Source organism: Plasmodium vinckei (genome assembly GCF_900681995.1).
Source record: "Plasmodium vinckei vinckei genome assembly, chromosome: PVVCY_12".
Lineage (NCBI taxonomy): Eukaryota > Apicomplexa > Aconoidasida > Haemosporida > Plasmodiidae > Plasmodium > Plasmodium vinckei.
The window spans coordinates 926,108-950,355 of NC_051304.1; the positions used below are offsets into that span (position 1 = coordinate 926,108).

General features: G+C 21.9%; 7 protein-coding genes across 7 annotated transcripts; 4 read left to right on the top strand and 3 right to left on the bottom strand.

Annotated features, from left to right (window-relative positions):
- Nucleotides 1-1,367: 1,367 nt before the first annotated feature.
- On the top strand, nucleotides 1,368-4,400 carry PVVCY_1202620 (conserved Plasmodium protein, unknown function; the record flags this gene model as incomplete). Its single annotated transcript, XM_008625271.1, has 1 exon — nucleotides 1,368-4,400. The coding sequence occupies one exon, from the start codon at nucleotides 1,368-1,370 to the stop codon at nucleotides 4,398-4,400; it is 3,033 nt and encodes a 1,010-aa protein (XP_008623493.1).
- A 1,196-nt stretch (nucleotides 4,401-5,596) lies between these two features.
- Nucleotides 5,597-5,887, bottom strand: PVVCY_1202630 (IMC-associated apicomplexan protein, putative gamete release protein, putative; the record flags this gene model as incomplete). Its single annotated transcript, XM_008625272.1, has 1 exon — nucleotides 5,597-5,887. One exon carries the CDS (start codon nucleotides 5,885-5,887, stop codon nucleotides 5,597-5,599), a length of 291 nt encoding a protein of 96 aa, XP_008623494.1.
- Nucleotides 5,888-7,789: 1,902 nt separating this feature from the next.
- PVVCY_1202640 (conserved Plasmodium protein, unknown function) lies at nucleotides 7,790-9,421 on the bottom strand (the record flags this gene model as incomplete). Its single annotated transcript, XM_008625273.1, has 1 exon — nucleotides 7,790-9,421. The coding sequence occupies one exon, from the start codon at nucleotides 9,419-9,421 to the stop codon at nucleotides 7,790-7,792; it is 1,632 nt and encodes a 543-aa protein (XP_008623495.1).
- Nucleotides 9,422-11,420: 1,999 nt separating this feature from the next.
- Nucleotides 11,421-12,870, top strand: PVVCY_1202650 (alpha/beta hydrolase, putative; the record flags this gene model as incomplete). Its single annotated transcript, XM_008625274.1, has 7 exons — nucleotides 11,421-11,548; nucleotides 11,643-11,764; nucleotides 11,952-12,018; nucleotides 12,103-12,164; nucleotides 12,260-12,399; nucleotides 12,494-12,568; nucleotides 12,733-12,870. 7 exons carry the CDS (start codon nucleotides 11,421-11,423, stop codon nucleotides 12,868-12,870), a joined length of 732 nt encoding a protein of 243 aa, XP_008623496.1.
- A 1,406-nt stretch (nucleotides 12,871-14,276) lies between these two features.
- On the top strand, nucleotides 14,277-15,584 carry PVVCY_1202660 (GTPase-activating protein, putative; the record flags this gene model as incomplete). Its single annotated transcript, XM_008625275.1, has 1 exon — nucleotides 14,277-15,584. One exon carries the CDS (start codon nucleotides 14,277-14,279, stop codon nucleotides 15,582-15,584), a length of 1,308 nt encoding a protein of 435 aa, XP_008623497.1.
- A 688-nt stretch (nucleotides 15,585-16,272) lies between these two features.
- On the bottom strand, nucleotides 16,273-16,905 carry PVVCY_1202670 (peptidyl-prolyl cis-trans isomerase, putative; the record flags this gene model as incomplete). Its single annotated transcript, XM_008625276.1, has 1 exon — nucleotides 16,273-16,905. The coding sequence occupies one exon, from the start codon at nucleotides 16,903-16,905 to the stop codon at nucleotides 16,273-16,275; it is 633 nt and encodes a 210-aa protein (XP_008623498.1).
- Nucleotides 16,906-18,047: 1,142 nt separating this feature from the next.
- On the top strand, nucleotides 18,048-23,540 carry PVVCY_1202680 (conserved Plasmodium protein, unknown function; the record flags this gene model as incomplete). Its single annotated transcript, XM_008625277.1, has 1 exon — nucleotides 18,048-23,540. The coding sequence occupies one exon, from the start codon at nucleotides 18,048-18,050 to the stop codon at nucleotides 23,538-23,540; it is 5,493 nt and encodes a 1,830-aa protein (XP_008623499.1).
- Between the last annotated feature and the right edge of the window lie 708 nt (nucleotides 23,541-24,248).

Below are 24,248 nucleotides of genomic sequence, written 5' to 3' on the forward strand. Positions count from 1 at the left end.
ATTATATATTTTTCACTCTTTATAATAAAAAAACCTTTCTAAAGGCATTTGGAAAAATTAATTTATATACTCTCTAGAGTGAAATATGGACGAAATAACAATGTACATTAGCATGGTATTATAAATGTTATAAAAAAGTTTAATTTTCGTTGAAGCAAATTATAACAAAACATTTGTAATTTTTAATATGTATATCCAATCCATTTTTTTATTAAACCTCAATCGCGTAATTAAATGGTGAATAGCCACCCTTTACGACTAAAAATGAAAATAAAGACAACAAATTTTAAAATGAACCATATATATGAAATATTATAAATAAAAAAACATATCCAATATAAATTTAGGAATGTTGCTTAAACTTTTATCTTTTATGTGAATAATGTATTTAATGAAAAAATATTCCTTATTAGTTAATATCTTTCATATAAAATTTTATTAAGGATATAATACATGAAAATCATGCACATATGTGCGTGGCGTATTTAATAACAGTCTTTTATAATTTATTCCCATATATCTTACTCTAGAAAAAGATCTTAAAAAGGTAGCATTCCTTCATCTACGCAAACAACAATGATATTTAATTTAAACCTGTTTATAATATACATTAATATTGACACCACTTATTTTGGCATTATTCTTAAGCATAAACAAGAGGAAACATTTAAAGTATTTATGGTTTAAATATTATGGATACTTTTCTTTAAATGAAAAATGACATTACATTCAGGTTTTGTTTTATATAAATAGTCATATTTGACATTTTTAATTGATTTTTTTAATATAGGCGTTATATATTTCATTTGTTTATGTCTTATAATTATTTTACTTAAAAAGCAAATATCTATTAAAATCAGAAAAATAATGTTTATAAAAGTGAAATTAAGACATAATCGTTTGACAAAAAGTTTTATGTAAGAAATTTACTTAAAATCTTTTATCTTACACTTATAGGAATTCCACTATCAGAATTATCAAGATATTTTTACTTCATTTAATTTATCGATATATTGTATATACATACTATTCGAAGGAAATAATAATATAAAAATAATGTTCAATGTTGGTATTTTCCTTAATATATTTTAGAGAACTATGATTACGTGTACAAAATGCATAATTTTCACGTTATCTCCCATTATTAATTTTTATCATTTGGCAAAAAACTAAATTTTACATTGTATATAAAATAATAAAAAGTAATGATTAAGTTACATTTTAAATATGTACCCATTTATAAATTTTTTTGAAATGTAAAATACTTAAAAAAATTTTAAAAACATCCTTTAGATATATAGAAAGGTTTTGTCTACATATAATTAAGTTTAGTACTTTAATATTTGAACAAATGATAATTATTAAAAATGATAAAAATATATCCTTACCCTTTTAGTAAATATGTCAAATCATTACCAGATCCTCCACCTCATAAATCGCGAGAAATAAGGAAATTTGAATGTAAAAAATATGAAAATGATTATAATTGGCTGCTTGAAGCCAAAAATAATCTAAAAAAATGTTTCCATCTATGTAATGCATGTTCAAAAAAATTTAATTATATGAGGTGCTTGGTAAAAAACTCAAATGTACACTATGAATATATTCTGAACGACCGAATTTTAAAGAATGCAACAAAATATGGTGATGAAAAGGAGCATAGAGAAAATGTATATAATAAAAACTTGTGTGATGATAAAAATATTGATATTCAATCCCATGACATAAAAAGCAACATACTTAAGATAGCTAATAATCAATTGAAATGTAGTATGCAAAGTAATAAAACAACTCCAAGCGAAAAATCAATAAAAGACAATAGTATAATATTTAGCAACTCTTTAAATCCCAATGAAAATGATACTTTATCATTTAATGATGATGTATTTATATTTTTAGACAGTTATTCAAATTATCACAAACAAAATGAAGATACTTACGATAACACAAAATTACAAAATATTAGCTGTTTAAAATATGCTGATAATATGCCATCACAGTATGAAATTGGTGATATGATAATACATATAAAAAGATATTTTAAAAATGACATTTCGTATTTTGCTTGTAAGCATCTTACAATGGATGATGTATGTAATTTGAAGGATGAAAACAATAATTATGATAATATAAGCGTATATATCTATGATAATAGGGAGAATTATATGAATGATTGTATGATAAATATGAGTGAGGGGAGCGAAGTGTACGATTTATCACAGCGGGGTCCTATGAATATAATTAATGGGAACGAAGAAGATTGTATCTCAAATAATTTGGATGGTATATGGATGAACAAATATGGAAATAAACCTTTTTTAGACACAAATTATTTAAATGAGCATACTAAAGAAAAAAAAATAAGTATTGAAAGCATTAGTGAAAACGACAAATTACATGATATTTCCTATTTTTACAATAAAAATAATTTTAATAAATTAATGAGCTTAGAAGGTATAAAACATAATGAGGATTTCATAAATAATATTTACGAGACTGAAATAGTTGGTAAAAAATTTGGTGACTCAAAGAATCGTGTAACTATAAAAAATGGAAAGGAACAAGATGACGATTATGAGGATAATTCAAATATAAAAAACTATGAAATAAAAGTAAAATCCTTTAACATAGATGAAACAGAAAGGGCTATTAATTTAAAATTATTAGAGCATATAATAAAAAATAAAATTCAAAAAAAACATAAAGAAAATGAATTAGACATAAGAATGAATATTCCACATTTTCATGCTAAAGAAAATTCAGAAACTTTAAAAAAAAGTAAGATAATAACATTTTCGAATTATGATGCATTATATGCAAAGGAAATATATGATAATATAAAAGATAATAAATCAGAACAAAAGGAAGCTAAAGACAATAAAACATCCTTAAATAAGAAGAAAACTGAGAATGTTAAAATTGTAAACTCATGTAATTTGAATGATTTATGTGAAAAAAATATCTCCAATGTGAATGGAGATGATATAACTAAGGTTAACAGATATAAAACGAAAAATAGAAAAGGTGATAATATTGATAAAAAATATATATGTTCTAAAAATAACTTTAGTGAGGAGCTTAATCATGCTAATAGTTGCGATAGTGATAATCAAGATGATGTTAGTATAATTTCTAAAAATAATACATATAATTCATTAAATGAAAAATATGAAATGGATTTAAAAAAATGCGGCAATTGTACAGATTCTCCGAGTATAAATAGTATTGAGGAAACTAATTATGATAATGCAAAAGGATATAGTTATCTCTTAAACAAAAATAATGTATCTGCATCTACAAAAAAAGAAAATGTGTCATTAATCAACTTTAATAAAGCTATATCAAAATGCATTAATAACAAAATTAATTTTGGTAAATTAAATAGCAATGAAAATGAACTCTTTGGAAAATATAAACTAAATAATAATTATTTAAAACACAAAGAACCTATTGATAAAAAAAAGACAAAAAATAATGCCATACATTCCATATATAAAAAATCGAAAGATATATGTGAAGACGAATACACGAAATATATAAATAAAAACAGTTCAAATTCCAATTTAATATTTGATAAAGAACACGAGGGAAAAAAAGAAGATGGGGAAAATGAGTCAAAGAAAAACATTAGTAGAAAAAAAAAGCATGACACAGAACTAAAAAATAAATTAAATAGCATCTTAAATATATGCCCCATTCCTAATAATATAAATATTCATAATAAAATATCTACATCTGATATAGAAAAAATAAAATTAGATAGTAATAAGATAGTATATATTAACAATAACTATTTTTTTAACGTTAAAAAAAATAATTACATTGATAAATGCGATACAGAAACTACAAATAATTTAATGAATTATAATATTCAAAAGATCGATTTTCAACTTTGTAAAAATAAAAAAGATATTTATTGTTTTAAGTACATGAGCAATGTTTTATCAAATAATAGTTTGTCTAAAGAATCGATTCTTAATGAGAAAGTTGAATCAAATATTTTAAAGGGTAACCGCGATAAGTTCAATGAAATACGAAAAAAATATTTATTAAAAAAATATTTATATGAAGTTTTGAATAAAAAAAATTTACATTCTATTAATGGTAGTATTCATAATGTACCAAATATTAATAGACATAATCTAAGTAATAACAAAATAGGGAAAAACATATATGATAAAAATTATATACACACAGAAAAACTTGAAGGTAATTTATATATAAAACACAAACTTAATGAAAATAAAAAAAATAAAAAGAGGAATATTAAATTAGAAAAAGCTCTTGAATCACCACAAGAACAAGAAAAAATTCCGAAGCCATTAGCTAGCCAACTAGAAGTTAATTCATCTTCACATTTAAAAAAAACACCATCTTATCCATTTGAAGAAATTAATTAATAATTTGTATGTAATAAACAGTTCATTTATTCTTTGTTTGTAAGATTAAACCATATATATAAAACAAATAATATAATATTTAAGACACATCTTAAATCCTAAAAATGTAATAAAATTGTTTATGTTAAATTGTAAAATCACAATAAATGCATGTATATATATGTAAATGTCTTTTTTAAAATTTGTATCAATCGTTATTGTATATATTATTTTTTGATTGTTTTATGTCACGCTTTTTTAATTAACCCACATTCTCATATTACTGTTAATTTTTTGGAAAGGAAAACACATTTTAACCATAGAAGTTATAGAATAATTACGGCACATTAATATTTATCGAAATCGTATAAAAAATACCTTTATATGTTTTTTAATTTCACAAATATATATAAAAATGATAAACTAAGTAGCTTCTTAATTTTATATAACATAAACACAGCTTGTCAAAAGGTTGGAAAATATTTTAATATATAAAATACTAGTAGAGACTATATACCATGATAAGGATATTATTACTATGCATTTATAATTCTATATCCTTTAAATATATTCTTTATTGTTATTCAAAATGAAAAATAAAGAATGCCTACGCATTTTACAACATCCCACACAAATTAAACTTGATGTTACTATTTTATAACGGTAAATTATAAAGACATTCTAACAACATGCGTGTAATTAATCAGGCATGTTGTAAACTAAAATATAATTGTCTTATTATATTTTATGAATGTGATTTTCATTTTTTTTTATGTTTTTTACATGTATTTAAAAAGGATATTATACAAGTTAAATTTAAATAAATATAAAACTAAAACATAAAGAAATAAAACGCAAAAAAATCATATAAAGAAAAAATTTTTTAAATCAAATTCTAAAAAATGAAAAAATACTTTAACTAAACTGAAAAAATAAATATGGTTGCTAATTATGTTTGAATATTAAAATCGTGATATGCTGTCTTATACTTTCAAAAGATTACATATTGTATGATGTATATAATATATATCTTTTTTAAAAATATTATTTGGTTGTTAAAAAAATTATCACTATTTCATCTTAACGATAACGAAAAAAATTTATTTTGAACGGATAAACATAATCAAATCGGCGCCTTACTTTTATACAACATATTATATATATATGCGAATAATATATAAATTTGTATTTAATTTTATAATTATTGTATTATCTTCCTATATGTTATAACCCCTTTCGCGTAATAATTCTTTAGCCTTTTCAGCAAATACATCATCAGATGGTCCAGCAAATTTTACATAGTGTGCTATTTGGTTCATTGACCACGATGATGGAACTTGGCCTCCAATATTCATTTGAAAATGTCCTTCATTTATTATTGGTTTTACTTGATAATCTCTAACATATGGAGTTGAATCGTCATTTGGTTTTCCTGACATTATTCTCATCCCGTCTGGTATGGGCATTTCTTTATTTGGTGGTAAAAATCCGTTGAATTCTCCTTCCATTTTTAAAAAATGTTATGGGGTTATTTGTATAAATATAATATGGTATGTTATTTTTATAAAAAAACGCTTATATTGTTTAAAAAATGTTAAGACTATATTAAAGAATAAAAAAAGAAAATGTTTGAAAAATCGAAAAATAATAAGGTTGATATAATCCTAAATATTAAAATTTAATACGTCTTTAAAAAATTATAAAATTTATAAAATAAAATTTAATATATTTAAAAAAAATTTAAATAAAAATATATATTAGCTTATAAAAAAAATATATACATTTTTTGCATATAAATATGAAGCCATTAATAATATGCAAAAAAGCTGGTTGGCTAGCTAACATATTTTTTGGGTTGCCCAAAAAATAGAATTAATCTATATATCTATATATATAATACATGCAATAACAAAAGCTTTTTTAATATTTTTCTCTTATAATATATGGGAATTATATTTTATTATATTTGCGTTATTCATGGTGTTGTTATTTTAATAAAAAAAAAAAAAATACATAATATTTAGCTATATCCATAAAAATATTATTGCTGTTCATAAAAAATAAAGGAATTAATATTTATAATAAATATTTTTTTTATTTTGACATTTTATAATAAAATAAATTTCTGCAAATTCTTCGAAAGATTATGTCAAATTGTAATGTCCATAATATATTATGTAATATATATATATATATATATATATATATATATATATATACTGTCAAACATATGCTACCATAATATTTAACGTTACATGTTGTGATAAATAGTTTTTTTAAAAAAAAAAAAATAATGATCAAAAAAAAGAGAAAAAAATATATAGTAAACCAAAAAGCATTACATTGGCAATAATTTTAAGGTATTTTAAAGTGAAATAACTAAAATTGCATGGAAAAACTTAATATATTAAATAAGACAATCATTATTTTTATATGTAAATATAGTCACATTTAGTAATGTTATATTAACTTTTAATGTATATAAAATGATGATATTGTTAATTTATATTCACTAAGTATATTTTTAATAACTAGCAACATACAAATATTATTTTAAGTTATTTGGCATTTTCTATATAAGACTTAATGCGCTATTTATGATAAATTTATTTTTTAAATATATTTACTGAATATTATTTCACATAAGACAAAATTTTTTGCTACATATAGCACATATTTAAAGAGAGTTCCATATAATGAATGGGGTTAAATTGATGGTGTATTGGCCATATATGTTTTAACTGTTGTTACTATAAAGGGAAACGCGTATTAGGAATGTTTAAAATATTATTTATATTGATACCTATATATTTATTATTTCGATTTTATATCACATATTATGAAAATTTATTATAACAATATTACTGAAAATATTATATTCTGTATATACATTTTTGAACATGTAAAAATACAGTTTTTAACTCACCCCTAAAAAATAGTATAATATAGGGTGATCGTTTCAAATGTTTAGCAGCTAAAAATTGTTAAGTTTTAGTATATATTTCTTTTTTTTTCTCATCATAAATCAATACAAATATATGCATGTGCATAAATAAACTTCAAAATTTGTACACAAAAAAACAAAAACAAAAGAGAAAACACGATTTGCATATTTATATCATATAACAATGAGTAATATATACAAATATTTTTATATATACACATGTATTTTTCTATATTGAGAAACAATAATTCATAAGTGAATAAACAATTATAATTTTGTTTATAAGGGACAAATGCATGGATATATATGCAACAAAATTTGGTACACATAAACAAGTGGTATGAAAGGGTTTTTGAAAAATCTGTCAAAAACAAAAACAAAACTGAATAATATAAAATTATGTATCATTTGTAAAATATATATTTATTATGATACAAAATTCCATGTTATGGATAATATTTAAAAATTAAGACCTTTTTTCTTGCTTTTTTTTTAGTGCACCAACACTATCTTCATTCTGAAGCTCAAATAATTCATTTAATGAAACAAATTTTTCAACTGTTAATAAATTATCGCCAATAATTTTTCCATTAATTTTTTTAACTATAATTTTATCATGAATTAATCTCAATGAAACCTCTGTTTTTCCGAAATGATAAACACCTCTTCTTATTTTTTCCCATCCGATTTGACTATTATGAGTATTATGCCAATCTTGTAATTTCCTGTCTATAGGATCAGAACTAGTAGTAGAATAAGCTTTTTTGGGTTTTCCTAAGCGTATATTAATGTATGTTTTAGGATTTTTAAAGGATGTAGACGGTTCTTGATTTTTTAATGAAGAATTGTATTCTTTTTTTTTTGTTAGTTGTGTTTTTTTTGATGGTAATAAAGTAATAGTACTTTTTTCTTCATTTTTAAATTCAATATCGAGTTTTTCTCCTGATTTTATTCCATTTAACTCATTAAAACTGCTAGTACTATTTTTCTTATTGTATTGTTTTTTATTTACTTTTTCTAATTTTTTATTTTGTTTTGAATGAATATCATTTTCATCGTTATTATTAGCATCCTTTAAAGTAAATTCATTTCCTTTTCCAGAAGATCCAGAATTATTTCCATCATAATATTCATTAATAAAAGAATTATAGCTATCTTCATATTTATCGTCATTGCTGTATGATTTTGTATTTTCATGAGTTTCTAAATTTTCATTTTTTCCAAAACTGAAATCACTTTCTATATCATTATTATTAATGATGGTACTGTTATTATTGCTATAATTTTTATTATTTGATAAATTGGGGGAAGAAATAATTTTTTGGTAATCCGGAGTTGAATTAACAATTCCTTGGGATGAATTGTCTAACAACGTCTTTAAATATTTTGCCTCTTGTTCTAAAACATCTTTATTCTTATTAGGCACAACAGTCATCGTTAAGTTTTGAGGTTTTCCTTCTGGAATTAAATACGATGGCAATCCATATATATTTTTAGCGTTTTTATTATTTATATTCAAAGATGAAAAATTATTAGATGGGGGAATAAGTTTTGTCGAAAAATTCGGAGGTTGAAAAAAAGGAGATGATGATGTTGATCCTAAAGGGAAAGGGAAATTTTCTAATGTGTCAATTTTTGTATCATGATTTTCTCTTTTATCTAATGGCTGAATATATGTTCCTACAATTTCTGGTAATCCTAATTCATAAAAATGTTTTATATTTTTATTTCCATCTTGCTGATTGGCATTTGACTTAAATTTTCCAGGGTGTTCATTTTCGAATACATTTGTATTATTCCTTAAAGTAGCATTAGTTTCTTTGCATAAATTTTCCAAATTTAATGATGGTTCTACTGGTTTTGGCAACATATTTAAAATGTTTTTGTTTAAGTCTAACATTTTCAAATGACTTGAATCCAAATATTGATATTTACTATTTTTTCCATTCCCATATGGCTCATCAAATTTTTTCGGATTGTTTAGTTGTAATCCAAAATTTGCTTGTCCATTATTTGGTTTGTTCATCATAGGTGGATTTTTTTTTAGGAACATGATGTGATTTTCCGTATTGGTATTTTTTTGGAGTGGTGATTTCATATTTTTGTAAAGGAAAGTTCTTAATTATTTATTTATGGCTTGTTTTATTTTAAATATTTTTTTAATTTGTATTGAATATTCAATCAGTGTTTATTTGTCTGATTATTTTCACATATATTTATTACACACTTTTATATATGTACTTATAATGTAATATATTTTATAGGTCTAAATTTTTGCTAAATAATTCAACTATGAATTTTTAAGGATCTATTTTACTTTTATTTGAAACAAATACTTAAATATATAGGAGAAAATAAACATAAAAAGTAATATATATTTATTCCTATTTTAATTCAATTTTATTATGCTCCAAAGAATAATTAAAAAGCAATTTACAAATAAATGCTAAGTCTTAAATTAGAAATAAAAACAAAAAATTATATTTAATTTATTCGGTAAAATTATTATAATAGAAAGTCCACAATAAATAAAACAGTATTTAATACTTGTAGACATGTGTGTATATATATAAACCTTTTTATATAGAACTAAGGAAAATGAAAAATGTTTGAATTAATCCCATATATATATATAAATATATTTTATATGCAACAAGGTTATATGCATTAATTAAAAAATACATATTTTGTTTAGTTATTGCCATTCATTTTCAATATATATTTATTATATAGGGACGATCATATTTTGTAGAATTTTATTCCGTTAAAATTTAATAAAAATATAGGTAAACAGCTTTATGCAAATGTTGTAGAAATATTTTGAACTTTGAAAATTTGCACACGCTATTTTTAGGAAATAAAAAATACACATAATATATGCATTGATTTTTATTACCTTCAATTATATGCATACAAGTTTTATTATAATTTCCATGTGCAGATATTCTACACTTAAAATGTCAATATAATATATTTGTGTTTTTATATATTGAATTAGATATAGTAAAAGAAGGAAAGAAACGGAAAAAAAATGCGTTTAATAGCACAGACTTATCAAGAAAGAAATAAAATAAGAAATTAAAATGTAACCTACATATGGTATACACACATTTTCCATTATTATTTAACAAAATGAATATATTTTTTTTTTCATTTTTCACGATTTATGAATAAGAAATTAAAACAAATTTAGTTTGAAAACCTTCCATAATGATTATAGTGTAATGGATTATAATATTGTTTTCTAATATTTGTATTACTATTTTTTTTTTATTAGTTATTGGGATTAAAAAGTGTTATATCATATGCATGCATATATTTCCCACCTTTTTTATGATTGTATTTTTATTTATACATAAATTTTATATTATACTATATAATATTGAAATATAAGAAATTTCTTTATTTTTGTATAGTAGTAAATTATTGCAATTTTTTGTTTCATACTATATATTATTTATGTTTTATTCTAGATGGGAAACTAATTAAAAGTATAGAGTTATACATATATCTTTTACATTTATAATATTTTTAATTTTTAAGGAATAAAACTTTATCAATATTATAAAATTATATTTATATAATATATTTTTTTTATATTACTATTTCTTGTGCGGCAATGTCGTTTTAATTTATTTTCCTTTTCATGCATTATTTAGTTTTTAATAGAACATATATTATCAGATTTAATTTTACATTTATTATTTTGTTTTCACTTTAATTTGATTAGTTTTTCTTTTTATCCAACATGTTTATGAATAATTTGTAGGAAATTATTATTATATTATGTAATAATTAGGCAAAAATATAATTATTATATATACATATTATGTTAATTAATGATTATGAGCATGGCTCACCAAAAATTTTTCGTTAAATTTATTTATCAATTATATATTTAATTTGCTTTATGCATATATATATGTGTTATTGGTATATAGACTTTATGATATACCCATAACTATACAACAAAATATGATAGTGGAAAGAATAACTTATGAATATATAATTTAGTTACATGAAATTATGTTTTAATAATATTAAAATATAAGAAAACAAAAAAAAAGAATGAAAAAATAAATTCCTCTAATCATAATATGGGGAATGTTCTAAATAAAATGATCTTTAATGCTCCACATGAAGGATTTTATGAAACATTAGATATAGATTTTATTTATATTGAAACAGAAGATAACGAAAAAATAGCAGCACATTACATTAATAGGTATGGATAACCATCACATGTATTTATTATTAAATATTTATTATAGCTATATATATTTAATAATAAATACCCCTTTTCAATTTGTTTATATTAGGAATAACTTACTAACAATTTTGTTTTGCCATGGGAATAGTGAAAACATTTACATGCTGTATGACTATTTTTACGAAGTATCAGAAACATGGAATGTAAATATATTATTGTATGATTACCCTGGTAAAAATAAAAAAAAAGACAATGAAAATTTTAAAGACTACAAAATGTTATTTTAATATTTTTTTTAGACCTATAAAATTTCCATTTTATTTTATATGTCTTTTATGCTTCCATATTTTTATTTTAAATATGAAATTTATTATCATTATATTTATTTTTTTAAATATATAATTCCCAAAATACAAAGGTTATGGGGAAAGCACAGGAACACCAACCGAAGAAAATATGTACAAAAGTGGATATGCAGTTTATGAGTAGGCTTTTTTTTATCTTTGTTAAAAAGATATATACTATTTTTTTAGTGGCTATTTATTTTTCATTTTTTCTTTCACATACAGTTATATGGTAAATACTTTAAATATAAAGCCAGAAACCATTATTTTATACGGAAGGTCTATAGGTTAGAATAACTTTACATTTCAATATGTATATAATACCGTTTTTTAAATAAAATTAAATACACAGTACAAAAAATAATTTTAACTCCATTTTCAGGATCATGTGCAGCTGTGGATATAGCAATTAACAGGAAAGTAAAAGGTGTAATCCTACAAAGTGCTATATTGTCGTTATTCAATATATGTTTTAAAACTAGGTATATTTTACCATTTGATTCCTTATGCAACATTAAAAAGGTGAGCACTACCTCTCTATCTCTACATATATTAACAATGAGGAATTGCACCGAAATATGAAGAAACATCCATTATTATTTCATTTTTAATTTAGATTGACATGATACCTTGTTATGTCTTTTTTATTCACGGAATGAATGATAAAATTGTCCCATTTTATCATGGATTAGTAATAAAAATTATAAAAAATGAAAGTTCATGAAAAAAACAAAAATGCAAAACTAATATGATCGTTATAAAATAATAATAACAATTTAGTTGTGCATTAAATGGATGTATATTAAAATATAATAATATGTTTATACATGAAAATTTTCATTATCATTTTTAAAGGCCCTATATGAAAAATGCAAAATGAAGGTGTCCCCCTATTGGGTTGTTAATGGAAAACATAATGATGTTGAATTAATTGACAATAAAAAATTCAACGAAAACATAAAATTTTTCTTAAATTTTTTAAATAATTCATAAGAATGAATTTCCCTTTTTTATAGTTTTATTTGAATTTTTTTAAATATGAAAGTTATCAAAATAGTTTATATATAATTTGTATGTTATTTATTATTTTTTGTATTCAATATATATGTTTATGTAATACCTTATTTTATTGTAATATTTTTTAAAATAAATATGCCATATATCGAGTAAACTGACGTACATAACTTTTAAATCTTTTAATGCTATAATGTGTTGAAATTAAAGTTGTATCAAAAAACATGTTACAAGTAAAAATAATTTCCCAACATGCGTGGAAAATTATATATACATAATTTAAAAGCTTATAAATGCACAGGAAGGATAAATTAATAAAAAAATGTATATATATAACAATGCATATATTTTAATTTTATTGAAGTTGGATAAATAAAAAATATTGTTGAAATTATTGTTGTTAAAAAATACATATTTATATCTATAAATATAACAACTTATAAATTCATTGTTATGCTTTTGCACAAATGGTATATAAATATAATACATATTTCTTATTATTATTTTGTATGCATACATTTTATTGATTTTTATGATTTTTTATGATTTTTAATGACATTTGGCCTTTTTTATAACATTTTTGCGTTTTTTTGAATAAGTATAAAGTTTTAACTTTGAGTTAATTATTGTTTTATGCGAATAATTATTTTATTGTAATACCATTTTGTATTATTTGGATTTAAATTAAGCAAAATATATCCACAATAATATATAAATATATATATGAAGTTTCGAAAAATACGATAACGAATTTATATTTATAATTAATTATATATATTTAGTTAGCATATACAATATTATTATCACACAGTTTTACGATACATGCATATAACATTATAAGCATGCTAAATGTGTATGCTTGCATAATTTTGCATATATAATATCGTGATGGGTTTAGGTAAATTCATCAATTTATTTAAATAAATTGTGGTAAATATGAAAACATAAAAAATATACAAAACTGTATAATCTTTATTTTGTTTATGCTAAAAATATAAAAGAAAGAAAGACGAAGAAGAAAGCCAAAATAAATGGCGATTTAAAAAAAAAAAAAAAAATAGTTTCACAAAAGCTAAAATTATTGATAAAAATATAAAACATTAATTAAATGTATTAACATAAATATTAGTATATAAAAAAAAATTAATATATATTTTCACAAATGATAAATTTTAATACATATAAAGCTAAATAAATATATTAAATATATTTTTTTTTATATGTACTAACATGTAAATACACACACAATTATACAGCCATATGCAAAAAAAAAATATGTATATCACATATTATTTTTATTTTTTGTTGTATTAAAGCTAGCTTTGTACAATTTAATTAAAAATATAAATTTTTTGTTTTGTAATTTTTAATTTGTTTTTATAAAAATGAAGAAAAATTTAATAACGGAAGTACTAGAATATCAACAAGATAATCGAGGTTATGTGCTAGATCCACTAAAAGACAAAACATTTAAAGCTATATTAAGCAAAAATGAGAACAAAATATGTTTTGATTGTGGTAATAAAAACCCTAAATGGCTATCTTTAACATTTAGTATATTTATATGCCTGAATTGTTCAGGTAAACATAGGCAGTTAGGAACTCACATTTCATTTGTTCGTTCTGCGGGAATGGACAAATTTACAGCAAAACAATTGGTTAGAGTATGTTTAGGAGGAAATTTAAAAGCAAGTGAATATTTAAAAAAAAATAAAAATGGACAAATGATTGATTATTCATCACCTAATGCATTAAAGTATAAAATGTATTTAGATAATTTATTGGAGGAAACATTATCAAACTATAACAATGATAAAAGTGTAAATATTGTGGATTTACATAGTAGCACTAAAAGTGCTAATACCACTAATCAAACAAATAATATAAGTCAAGTAACTACCCAACCGATAATTGATTTGATTAGTGATGATATAACCCCTGGAGAAGTTATACAAAATAAGGTTGGAAATAGCTCAAATGAACAATTTGGTAATGCTTTTTCTAATGTTAATGATCTTAACAATTTTAATAGAAGTAATGTTTCACCATCAAATAAATTTTTTGATGAAAAAATGATATACAACAGCACCCCTAATAAAAATTTTAAAGCGAAAAAAATTGATATTGATTTTGATGACACAATATTTGAACATAATACGATGAATAATAATAGTAACATAAATATGCAACCAATGAAAGGATCACCTAGTAATAAAAATATGAACAACTTTGATAATTCTTTTAAAATTTATGGTAATAATAATATGAAAGCAAATAATTTTGAAACTGGCTTTAACAATAGTTATAATACAATGAATACGAACACAAATTTTAATTCCTATAATCAAATGGGCTATCAAAATAAAAGTAATAATAACAATTTGAATGTGACAAGTGATTCTAAGTTAAATAAATTTAAAGATTGTAAAAGTATACGATCAGATCAATACTTTTATGATGAAAACCAAAGGAATGCTGATCCTTTTGTTCGAAATGTATATATAGAAAATAGCATATCATCTGATCAGTATTTTAATAGGGATACCAGTAATAAAAAAAAGGCATGGAATTTCGATGAACAAACAATTCAAAATTTTCAAGATTTAAAAGTAACAGCTAAAGAAGGCTTATCAAATATTGTTGCAGCAAGTAGTGAAGTATTTTTGAAAGCTAAAGAATGGTTCAATAATTAATCGCTTACATAGTTATAATGATTTGTGTATATATCCATGTATTTTACTAAAAGCTATATGTATATATTTACGAACTTATTGTGTAGTCATTTTTTTAAATTAATTTTTAACAATATACGCACCAGTGTATGTATAATAATGCACATAAGTATGTGGTGATCCATGCTTACAAATTACGTTAATTTATTACATCTTGTGTCAAATTATTAGTTATTATTTTATTTATTATTCATTTTTTTTTGTATGCGTATGTATAATGTCATATTTTATATTATACTATAAATTATATGCTTTAGTTTTTTTTTTTTAATTTTATTTTTACAATTATTTACTTTTTCATAATAAAAACAAGCATACGTTTGAAAATGTCTTTTGAAATGTTTATAATTTTTTCCCCAAAGCATGCACATTTTATACATACTATGTGGATATATAAATAGTATGCATATATAAACATATGTGAAATATTTAAAGTTATTTGAAAAAAAATAAAACAAAAATAAAAATTTACAAATTAATAAATAAGTTAATATGCACACCCCTATTGAGGTTTAAAAAGGTATAATCCTTTTTTCTTACAATATAAGTCAAAAGGGATTTCGATTATCATGAAAGTTGGTTATTTTTTTCATGGTTTGCACGGCTAGGCATTTCTGTTCTATTTCATTTGCTATTTTTTATATAGTCCCTATAGTTCTCCACATTCCACAACATTTATGGGAATTCTGGGTTTATAAACATATGGGGTAACTGAAACATTTTCTATTTTTTTTAGTAGTAACAAAGAATCATTATCTATAATTTTTCCAAATACAACATTTTTTCCATCTAGCCATTCACATTTTTTTGTGGTAATAAAAAACTGACAACCATTTGTATTAGGGCCACTGTTAGCCATACTTAATAATCCTTCCTTATCATGTTTTATATCAAAATTTTCATCATCAAAATTTTCGCCATATATACTTAAACTTCCACTCCCATTATGATTAATAAAATCACCACCTTGTATCATAAATTCTTTTATAACTCTATGAAAAATTGTGTTTTTATATCCAACTGGGAGATTGTTTACTTTATGTTCTCCTGTGCAAAATTGCCTAAAGTTTTCACTTGTTTTTGGTACAATATTTTGAAACAATTCAAATTTAAATCTCCCTAAAAAATTATTTCCCAAATTTATGTCCATAAATACAACAGGGTTTGACGGATTAGTTAATAAATTGGATAAGTAATATGGTATAATTGTGTTTTCATCATTGTCCTCCAATATTAAATTTTCAACCTTTTTGTTTTCACTATCTTTACTATTGCTCTTCATTTTTAATTACTTTTTTTTTATTATTAATTGATAAGGGTCATTTATTTTATATATTAAATCCGTATTCACCATAAAAAACAATAGTTATCATATTTTCTAAGAAAATCCTTGCATTTTTGAGATAATATAGCAAAATATATCCTTGACAAAAATCATAAAATGCTTTATATATCCCTTTTTTAATATTCGATAATATAAAAAATATATTTTGATTATTTATTTTGTTTTTATTTTTTTATTAATATTTTTTAATATACATATATATATTTTTTTTTTCGCCACATTATTCACTGCGTGTATTTTACAATTTATTCGTTCTATAAATTTCCTAGGAATGCCCTAAAAATAATTAATTTTATTTTAAATATATTTTTTACTTATTTTATTACTTAAAATTTTTTTATGTTATTATAAATACATATTTTTTATTTTAGACGTCCAAAAATGGGATTTATATGAATTTAGTAAAAAGACTTAGGGGAATGCCTATATATATATTCACCTTTTCTTCAATTAGCAATTTGTGGATTTTTTTTTAATGTGCATAAATGGAATGAAAATTAAAAGTTCCTGACAAAATATCATGTAAATTTGTTTATACTTATAATCAATGTATATATTTATATATATACACATTATGCTAAACTTGTTTGATGTTTATACAATTTTTTTTTATTTTGTTTATTCTTTATGTCTTTTATTGTCTCATAAATTCTTATTATACATATATATGCATGTATACATTTTTTTTTGTTTTTAAGTTGGTTTATTCTTAATTTTTAAGAGTCTTAAAATGACTTTTTTATTAAAACCACGATCATAATTAATATAAAATTTAAAAGATGCATTTTTAAAAATATGCAAAAAAATCGACGTAATTAATTCGATATTATTATTATTATTACTATCATTGTTTTAGCATTATTATTATTGTTTTTTTTAGTGTACATAATCAATACAAACCCTTGTTCATTCATGTACATGTTTCATCGTGTAACAGTGTTTACATGAATAAAAACACGTTATTATTTGTTTACGGAATTTGTTGAATAGTTTCCCCGTTTTATCGTGTATCCTTAATTTGATTGTTCTACCGGATTTGTTTCTCGTGTTTTATTACTTATAAATGACGAGCCAGAGAAATGATTAAACATAACATAAATTATTATGAAAGGAAAGAGGTAATTAAAAGGAATGTAGACGAGGCTCGATTAAAACTATTTAACAGTATACCTAAACTTTCGTTATTTCATTTAGACAATATAGAATATAAAAATGGAGAAATAAAAGAGTCTAAACAAACTGAAGGTGTAAAAAAAAAAACAAAACTTTTAGATAAAACTAAATTAAAAAAAATAAAAAATAATGAACCATATGGTGCCAATAAAAAGGACTATACAATTCATCAAAAATCCAATAACCAAATTAACAGAAAAAGTAAAGAACTTATTAAAAATATATACAGTAATAATAAATATTTAGATTTATCAAAACTAAGGAAAACTGTTTTAGACAACTTAAATAATGATGATAAAAAAAACGATCAATTATTCACACTTTCTTTAAATGTAAAGAATAATAAAAAAAATAAATTGAATAATATTGATATAAAGGGAAAGAATAATAAATCTCAACCTCATGTTAATAAACCAAATGTTGGTCGTACAAATAAGGATGGCGTGAAAATAGTTCCTGTTCTTAATGTGAAATTTAACAAAATCGATAAAACTGATAGATTATATAGTGATAATAATAATATAGGAACCAAAAAAAATACAAAAAATAGTTGTACTTGTAATAGAGACAAAAGCAAAATGCCCAATCATTTGTGTTCTGGAAAAAGTAATAAAGAAAGTGAACATTTAGCTAGTTGTGATATTAAAGGCAAAAAAAAAAAAAAAATAATAGTAAAAAATATGATTGTAAGTGAAAAGAAATATTTAAAGAAAGGTAATTTAAAAATTATGCCCAAAGAAGTGAAAAGTATAAAAAAAGAAACAGATAAAAAGTTTTCATTACAAAAATTGACATTATGTAGTAAGAATAAAATCCCAAACATTAATGAAAAAAAAAAAGAAAAAAAAATACAAAATGATACATTGTGTCGTTCCATAAAAAATAAAAGAAATGAACTTGTTACTCAACTGAGAAATAAAACAATGTCAATCAAATATAGTATGGAAGAAAAAGGATATAAGCCCATTAGCATTATATCAAATATAACTACCAAACTAAAGGATGATATTTGTGATGAAGGGAAAATACCTAATAAAAAAAGAATTCAAAAAACTAGCAAATTTTGTTTAGGATGGAAAAAGGATAACAAAAACATGGGTATATTTTCGTATAGCAGTGAGACTGAAGAAATTGAGGAAGCGCATGGAACTGAAAACGAAGAAATAAATAAGGAAATAAAAAATAGCACAATCGAAAAAATAGACAGCATTACAAAAGATGAGTTTATAACAAACATAGATACCGAATTAAGAGACAAAAAAATGAATTCCACAAATTTTCTTTGGGAAAAAAATTGTCTACAAAATAGTTATGAAGATAAAAAATATACTAATGAAGAAGGAAATGACCTTATAAATAGTAATAATATAATGAAAAAAAAAAGATCAAAAAGCTTAAATAGTATAAATGATATATCTCCTTTCAATTCTATATTAGTTACAAATGACCTTAGGATAAAAATGTGTTATAGTAATAATTATATAGATATAAAAAAAGCTATTCATGATGATATTATTAAAAATAAAGATAAAAATATAGATCAAAATAAAAAAATACCCATATCAATAAACAATTATAATATATTAAATTCGAGTGATGATTTATTTTTAATTTCAATGGATTCTGAAAAAACAAGATCAAGTTATATTTTACAAAAAAAAAAAAATTCACATACAACTATAAATAATACTACCAATTTAGCACTTGATAACAATTTGAATGATGAAGAAACATTTTTTAATCTAGGACATGAAAATGGTTTTTCAAATAGTTTGTTATATAAAAGGGATTTATGTAAATGTGACAACAATTCTATATGTAACTATTGTACTTATAAAATACAGAACAAGCCAGTTTACAATAAACAACTATTTAGTAGTATCAAATTAACTAGTGCTAATAAAATAGAATTATGGAGTGATCAAATGATGGATTCCATATTTTATCCTGAAAATGAAAAAATAAAATTGGATAAAAAAATATCTACATATCCTCACTTTGATCATAAAAGTGTTTTGTTTGAACCCAATAAAAATCCATCATCACATTGTAACACTTTAACAGAATCAAATATATTTATTTTTGATATCGTTGATGAAAATTGTTCAAAGTTTATAGAAAATGAAAATACCAATAACAACATATCCAATGGTGAAGTACAGGACTTAAAAGAAAAAGAAAATACCAATTTAAATGAAAAAAATAGTACAAAAGATCGAAAAACAAAAAACAAAAAGATGATTAACAATGTTACATTGAAAAAGTGTAAAGATGAACATAAGGAAGTTTTAACAAATCTTAATGAACAGTCAAAAAATAAAGACAAAAAAAAAAAATTAAAAATTATTTGTACTAAAAAAAGTAACAGCCATAGTGTAAACACTTTTAAGGATGATAATAAAAAACATGAAATGATTGTTAAATCGAAGAATGGGTGGTATGCAAATATATCTGATTTATCTCATGATCCAAGTTCAAGAACAAAGAAAAAAGAAAAGAGACGACCAAAAAAACAAAACCATAACAACGATAGTATTAATAAATATGAAAATGACTTAATTTTATGTCATTTAAAAAGAGAAGAAAAAATAAGAAAAAGTGAAAGTAATCCGTCACATATGCCAAAAGAAAGTGCTAAAAATAGATCTACATCTTTGACTGGAAAAAAGAAAGACATGAAAAATAGTGTGAACAAAATAAAATTAAAAGAAAAAGTTTTGACAAATAAATTTTCCGAAAAATGTATTGATTCATTAATGGCTTATAGAAATAATTTAATCAAAAATGTGGAAGAAGAGGAAGATAAAAATGTAGCACAAAATATTTGCGAATTTCATCATAGTAATATAAATTTTAAAGATGATAAAGAAAATCAAATAAATAAAATGGCTATATTAAAACTTTTAATAAGTGATAAAAATAAAAAAAGTTATATAAAAATTGAGAAAGAAAATAAAATAATAAAACGATTAAATACTAACTTATGTGTTAACAAAAGTAAGCGTATTAAAAAAAATAAAACAAAAAATGGACAAATAAAAAAACGTAGCTATAATTCAATCAAAGCAAACATAATTTTAAAAAGGAAAAGTAAGATTAAATCCTTATTAAAAAGGAAAAATAAAAAGATATTCAATGGAAAACAAATAAATAATATAGAAAAAGAAAATGGATCAAATATAAAAAGTATTACTATGGTGATAAATGAAAATTTGGATAATTTTATGAGCAATATCAGATATGTAAGTAATTATAACAACAATGGATCCCCTCACACCTTTGAAAGCGTCGAAAGTGATGGAGAAAATAAATCAAGAACTTCAAAAACAGTGAAGCGCACAAATTTGTGGGAAGAAATGCATATGCCGATTTGTGGAGAAAACTATATTGAGGTTTTACCAAATGACCAAAAATATTTGTGCTTAAATTGTGATAAAAAAGAAATAGAAAAGGAAATTAAATATAGTATATATACAAAAAAATATATCAAAAAAAAATATAATAATAAAAAAAAATGCAGCATAAAGATGAAAATATTATACAAACGTCTCTATCAAACAAAAGACACCACTTTTTTTAAAATACCACAAAAAATGATAACAAAAAATAATTTTATCCATAATTGTGAAGATGGAAAAGAAGGGGAAATACAAACCGGGGAAAAAACGAAGACAAGACTTGACAATAAAATATATGATGATCCGAATTTGGTTATAGATAATTTTATACTACCACAAGACACACAAAAGGATACAAGTATGAGCAAAAAAAAAAAAAAAAAAAAAAAAAAATTAACATTGGACTATAGAAATGACAAAGGGGAAAATGAAAATATTACACATGATGATAAAAATAAAAAAATAAACTATAATAACATAGTAACAATCATAAAAAATGAACCAAATTTTACAAAAAAAAAAATGCCACTAAACAAATTTAACAGAACTAGCTATAGTAGTGAAAATGTAGCCAATTTAGTAAAACCACACAAATATGCTATTCAAAGTGCAGAAGTTTTTAATCACAAATATAAATCGGATACTCATAATAAATTAATAAAAATAAAGAAGGCTCAAAATGTAGTAGAACCAATCGAAATAGGTGTAAACAATTTAACAAAAAATGATAAAATAAGTTCCAATGAATTAAATAATCCTATTATTAGTGATAATGATAATGATGTAAATAAAATAAGGAGTGAAAAAGGTGTGACGAAAAATAAAATAGAATTAAACTTTTGTTTTGAAGATTTCTTATCATCTGATTTGAAACAAAAACTTAACCACAGTAATACTAGCACCAACATTAGCAGCAGCAATAGTGTTGATTTAAATAAATTAGAATGCGAATTTTCTTTAGATTTAGAAAAATATGTGTTAAACCATCGTATCAATGAAATAAGTTTAAAAAATAAATTAAAAAATGTTGAATCGGAGAACTCAAAATATGTAGAACAATCTGAAAATATAAATCAAACAATACACATCAAATCTAATGAATGTGAAATAGTAAATACCAATTTGAATAGTAATAAAAGTGAAGATGTAGAAAATAAGAACCTATTTAAGGTTGTAAAAGTTGTAGATAAAGATAAATTATTTTGTTCTAATCTGTTTTATAGAAATCATATTATTAATGAAAAAAATGAAATAAAAAATAAAGTTTTTATGAAAACGATAAATATAAAAGACAAAATTTCAAATAAAATACAAGAAATAAAAAATAAAAATACTAATCTTTTTAGAGCACTATCTATGAATAATATTTATAAAACTGTTTTTCCAAAGGATATATCTTTCCCCATATTTGAAAATGATTATACTATAAAAAAGAAACAAAAAAAAAATTCAAATTCTACAACTATAAATACAAGTAAATATAATTCTTATGAATTAATTAAAACAAAAAGTTTGATTTATAAAAAAAATTCAAATTATTTTTCTAATCCTGAATATCCTACTACTAAGATAAATGGAAAAGGTACCAGTGAAAATCGCCTTAAAATTGAAGACTTCCTAAACACTTTTGATAAAAAAAAAAATTTAAGAAATTGTTATATACCTACTAATGGAAACAAAGTATTTTTCAGACGATCAAAAAGTGCAACATTATTCAAAAGAAATCATTCAAAAAGTATATTACAAAACTATAATAAGAAAATTTATCATGGACAAAATTGTATAACCAGACAAATAGGCACAAATATAAAAGAGAAAGAAAAAACATTAAAAAAATGTGTCTCTATGGTAAATGAACATTTTATAAAAAATAAATTTCCAGTAAATAAAAGTTTAATAAATAATTCAATAATATATAAAAATAACTTTTTATCAACCCCTTGTTTTATGTTTGAAAGTACTTTAAAAAAAAATACTTCATCCCCAGTAGAAAGACATTAAACAATATTTTTCATTTTTTTGCATTCTATATATCTCAAAAAAAAATGCACACAAAATTAAATGTATATATGTAACACAAATTAGTCATTTATAATACCTTATGTATATTTGGAAAATAATCCAGATTTATTTTTTTATAAAATAACATACCAATTTGAAGATTATATAAAATATTGATTAATCAAAATTTACTATTAAATATTATCAATATTTTTGATATGTTGTTTTATTTTTTGTAAATTTTTCATAGAATAAAAAAATATTCTCTTATATACCAACTAGATTATGTCGTTTTATTTGAATTAAAATGATTTATCCTATTTATATACTACTTGTGTGATAACATTATGGGGGCAGTATTTTCATTATATATAATATTGTTGTTTTAATATATTTACATTTTTTTGTTTTTAAACCGTTTTTCGAAATTAAATATTATTAAAAAATTATATTAAACATGAGAATATTATTTTTTTAATAAAATATCATTTTTAATGAAAAAAATTATAATCACATATTTATTTGAGAGAGGTATACCTAAAAAGTGATTATTACATATATAAAAATTTGACTAGCCAACAAATAAAATATTGTAGAATAAATAATTAATCTTTAAAAATGTTAATACTCCATTTAATGATATAAATAAATATGTATTATAAATAATAATCAAATTTAAAACATACAATTGTTTTGCTACATAAACAG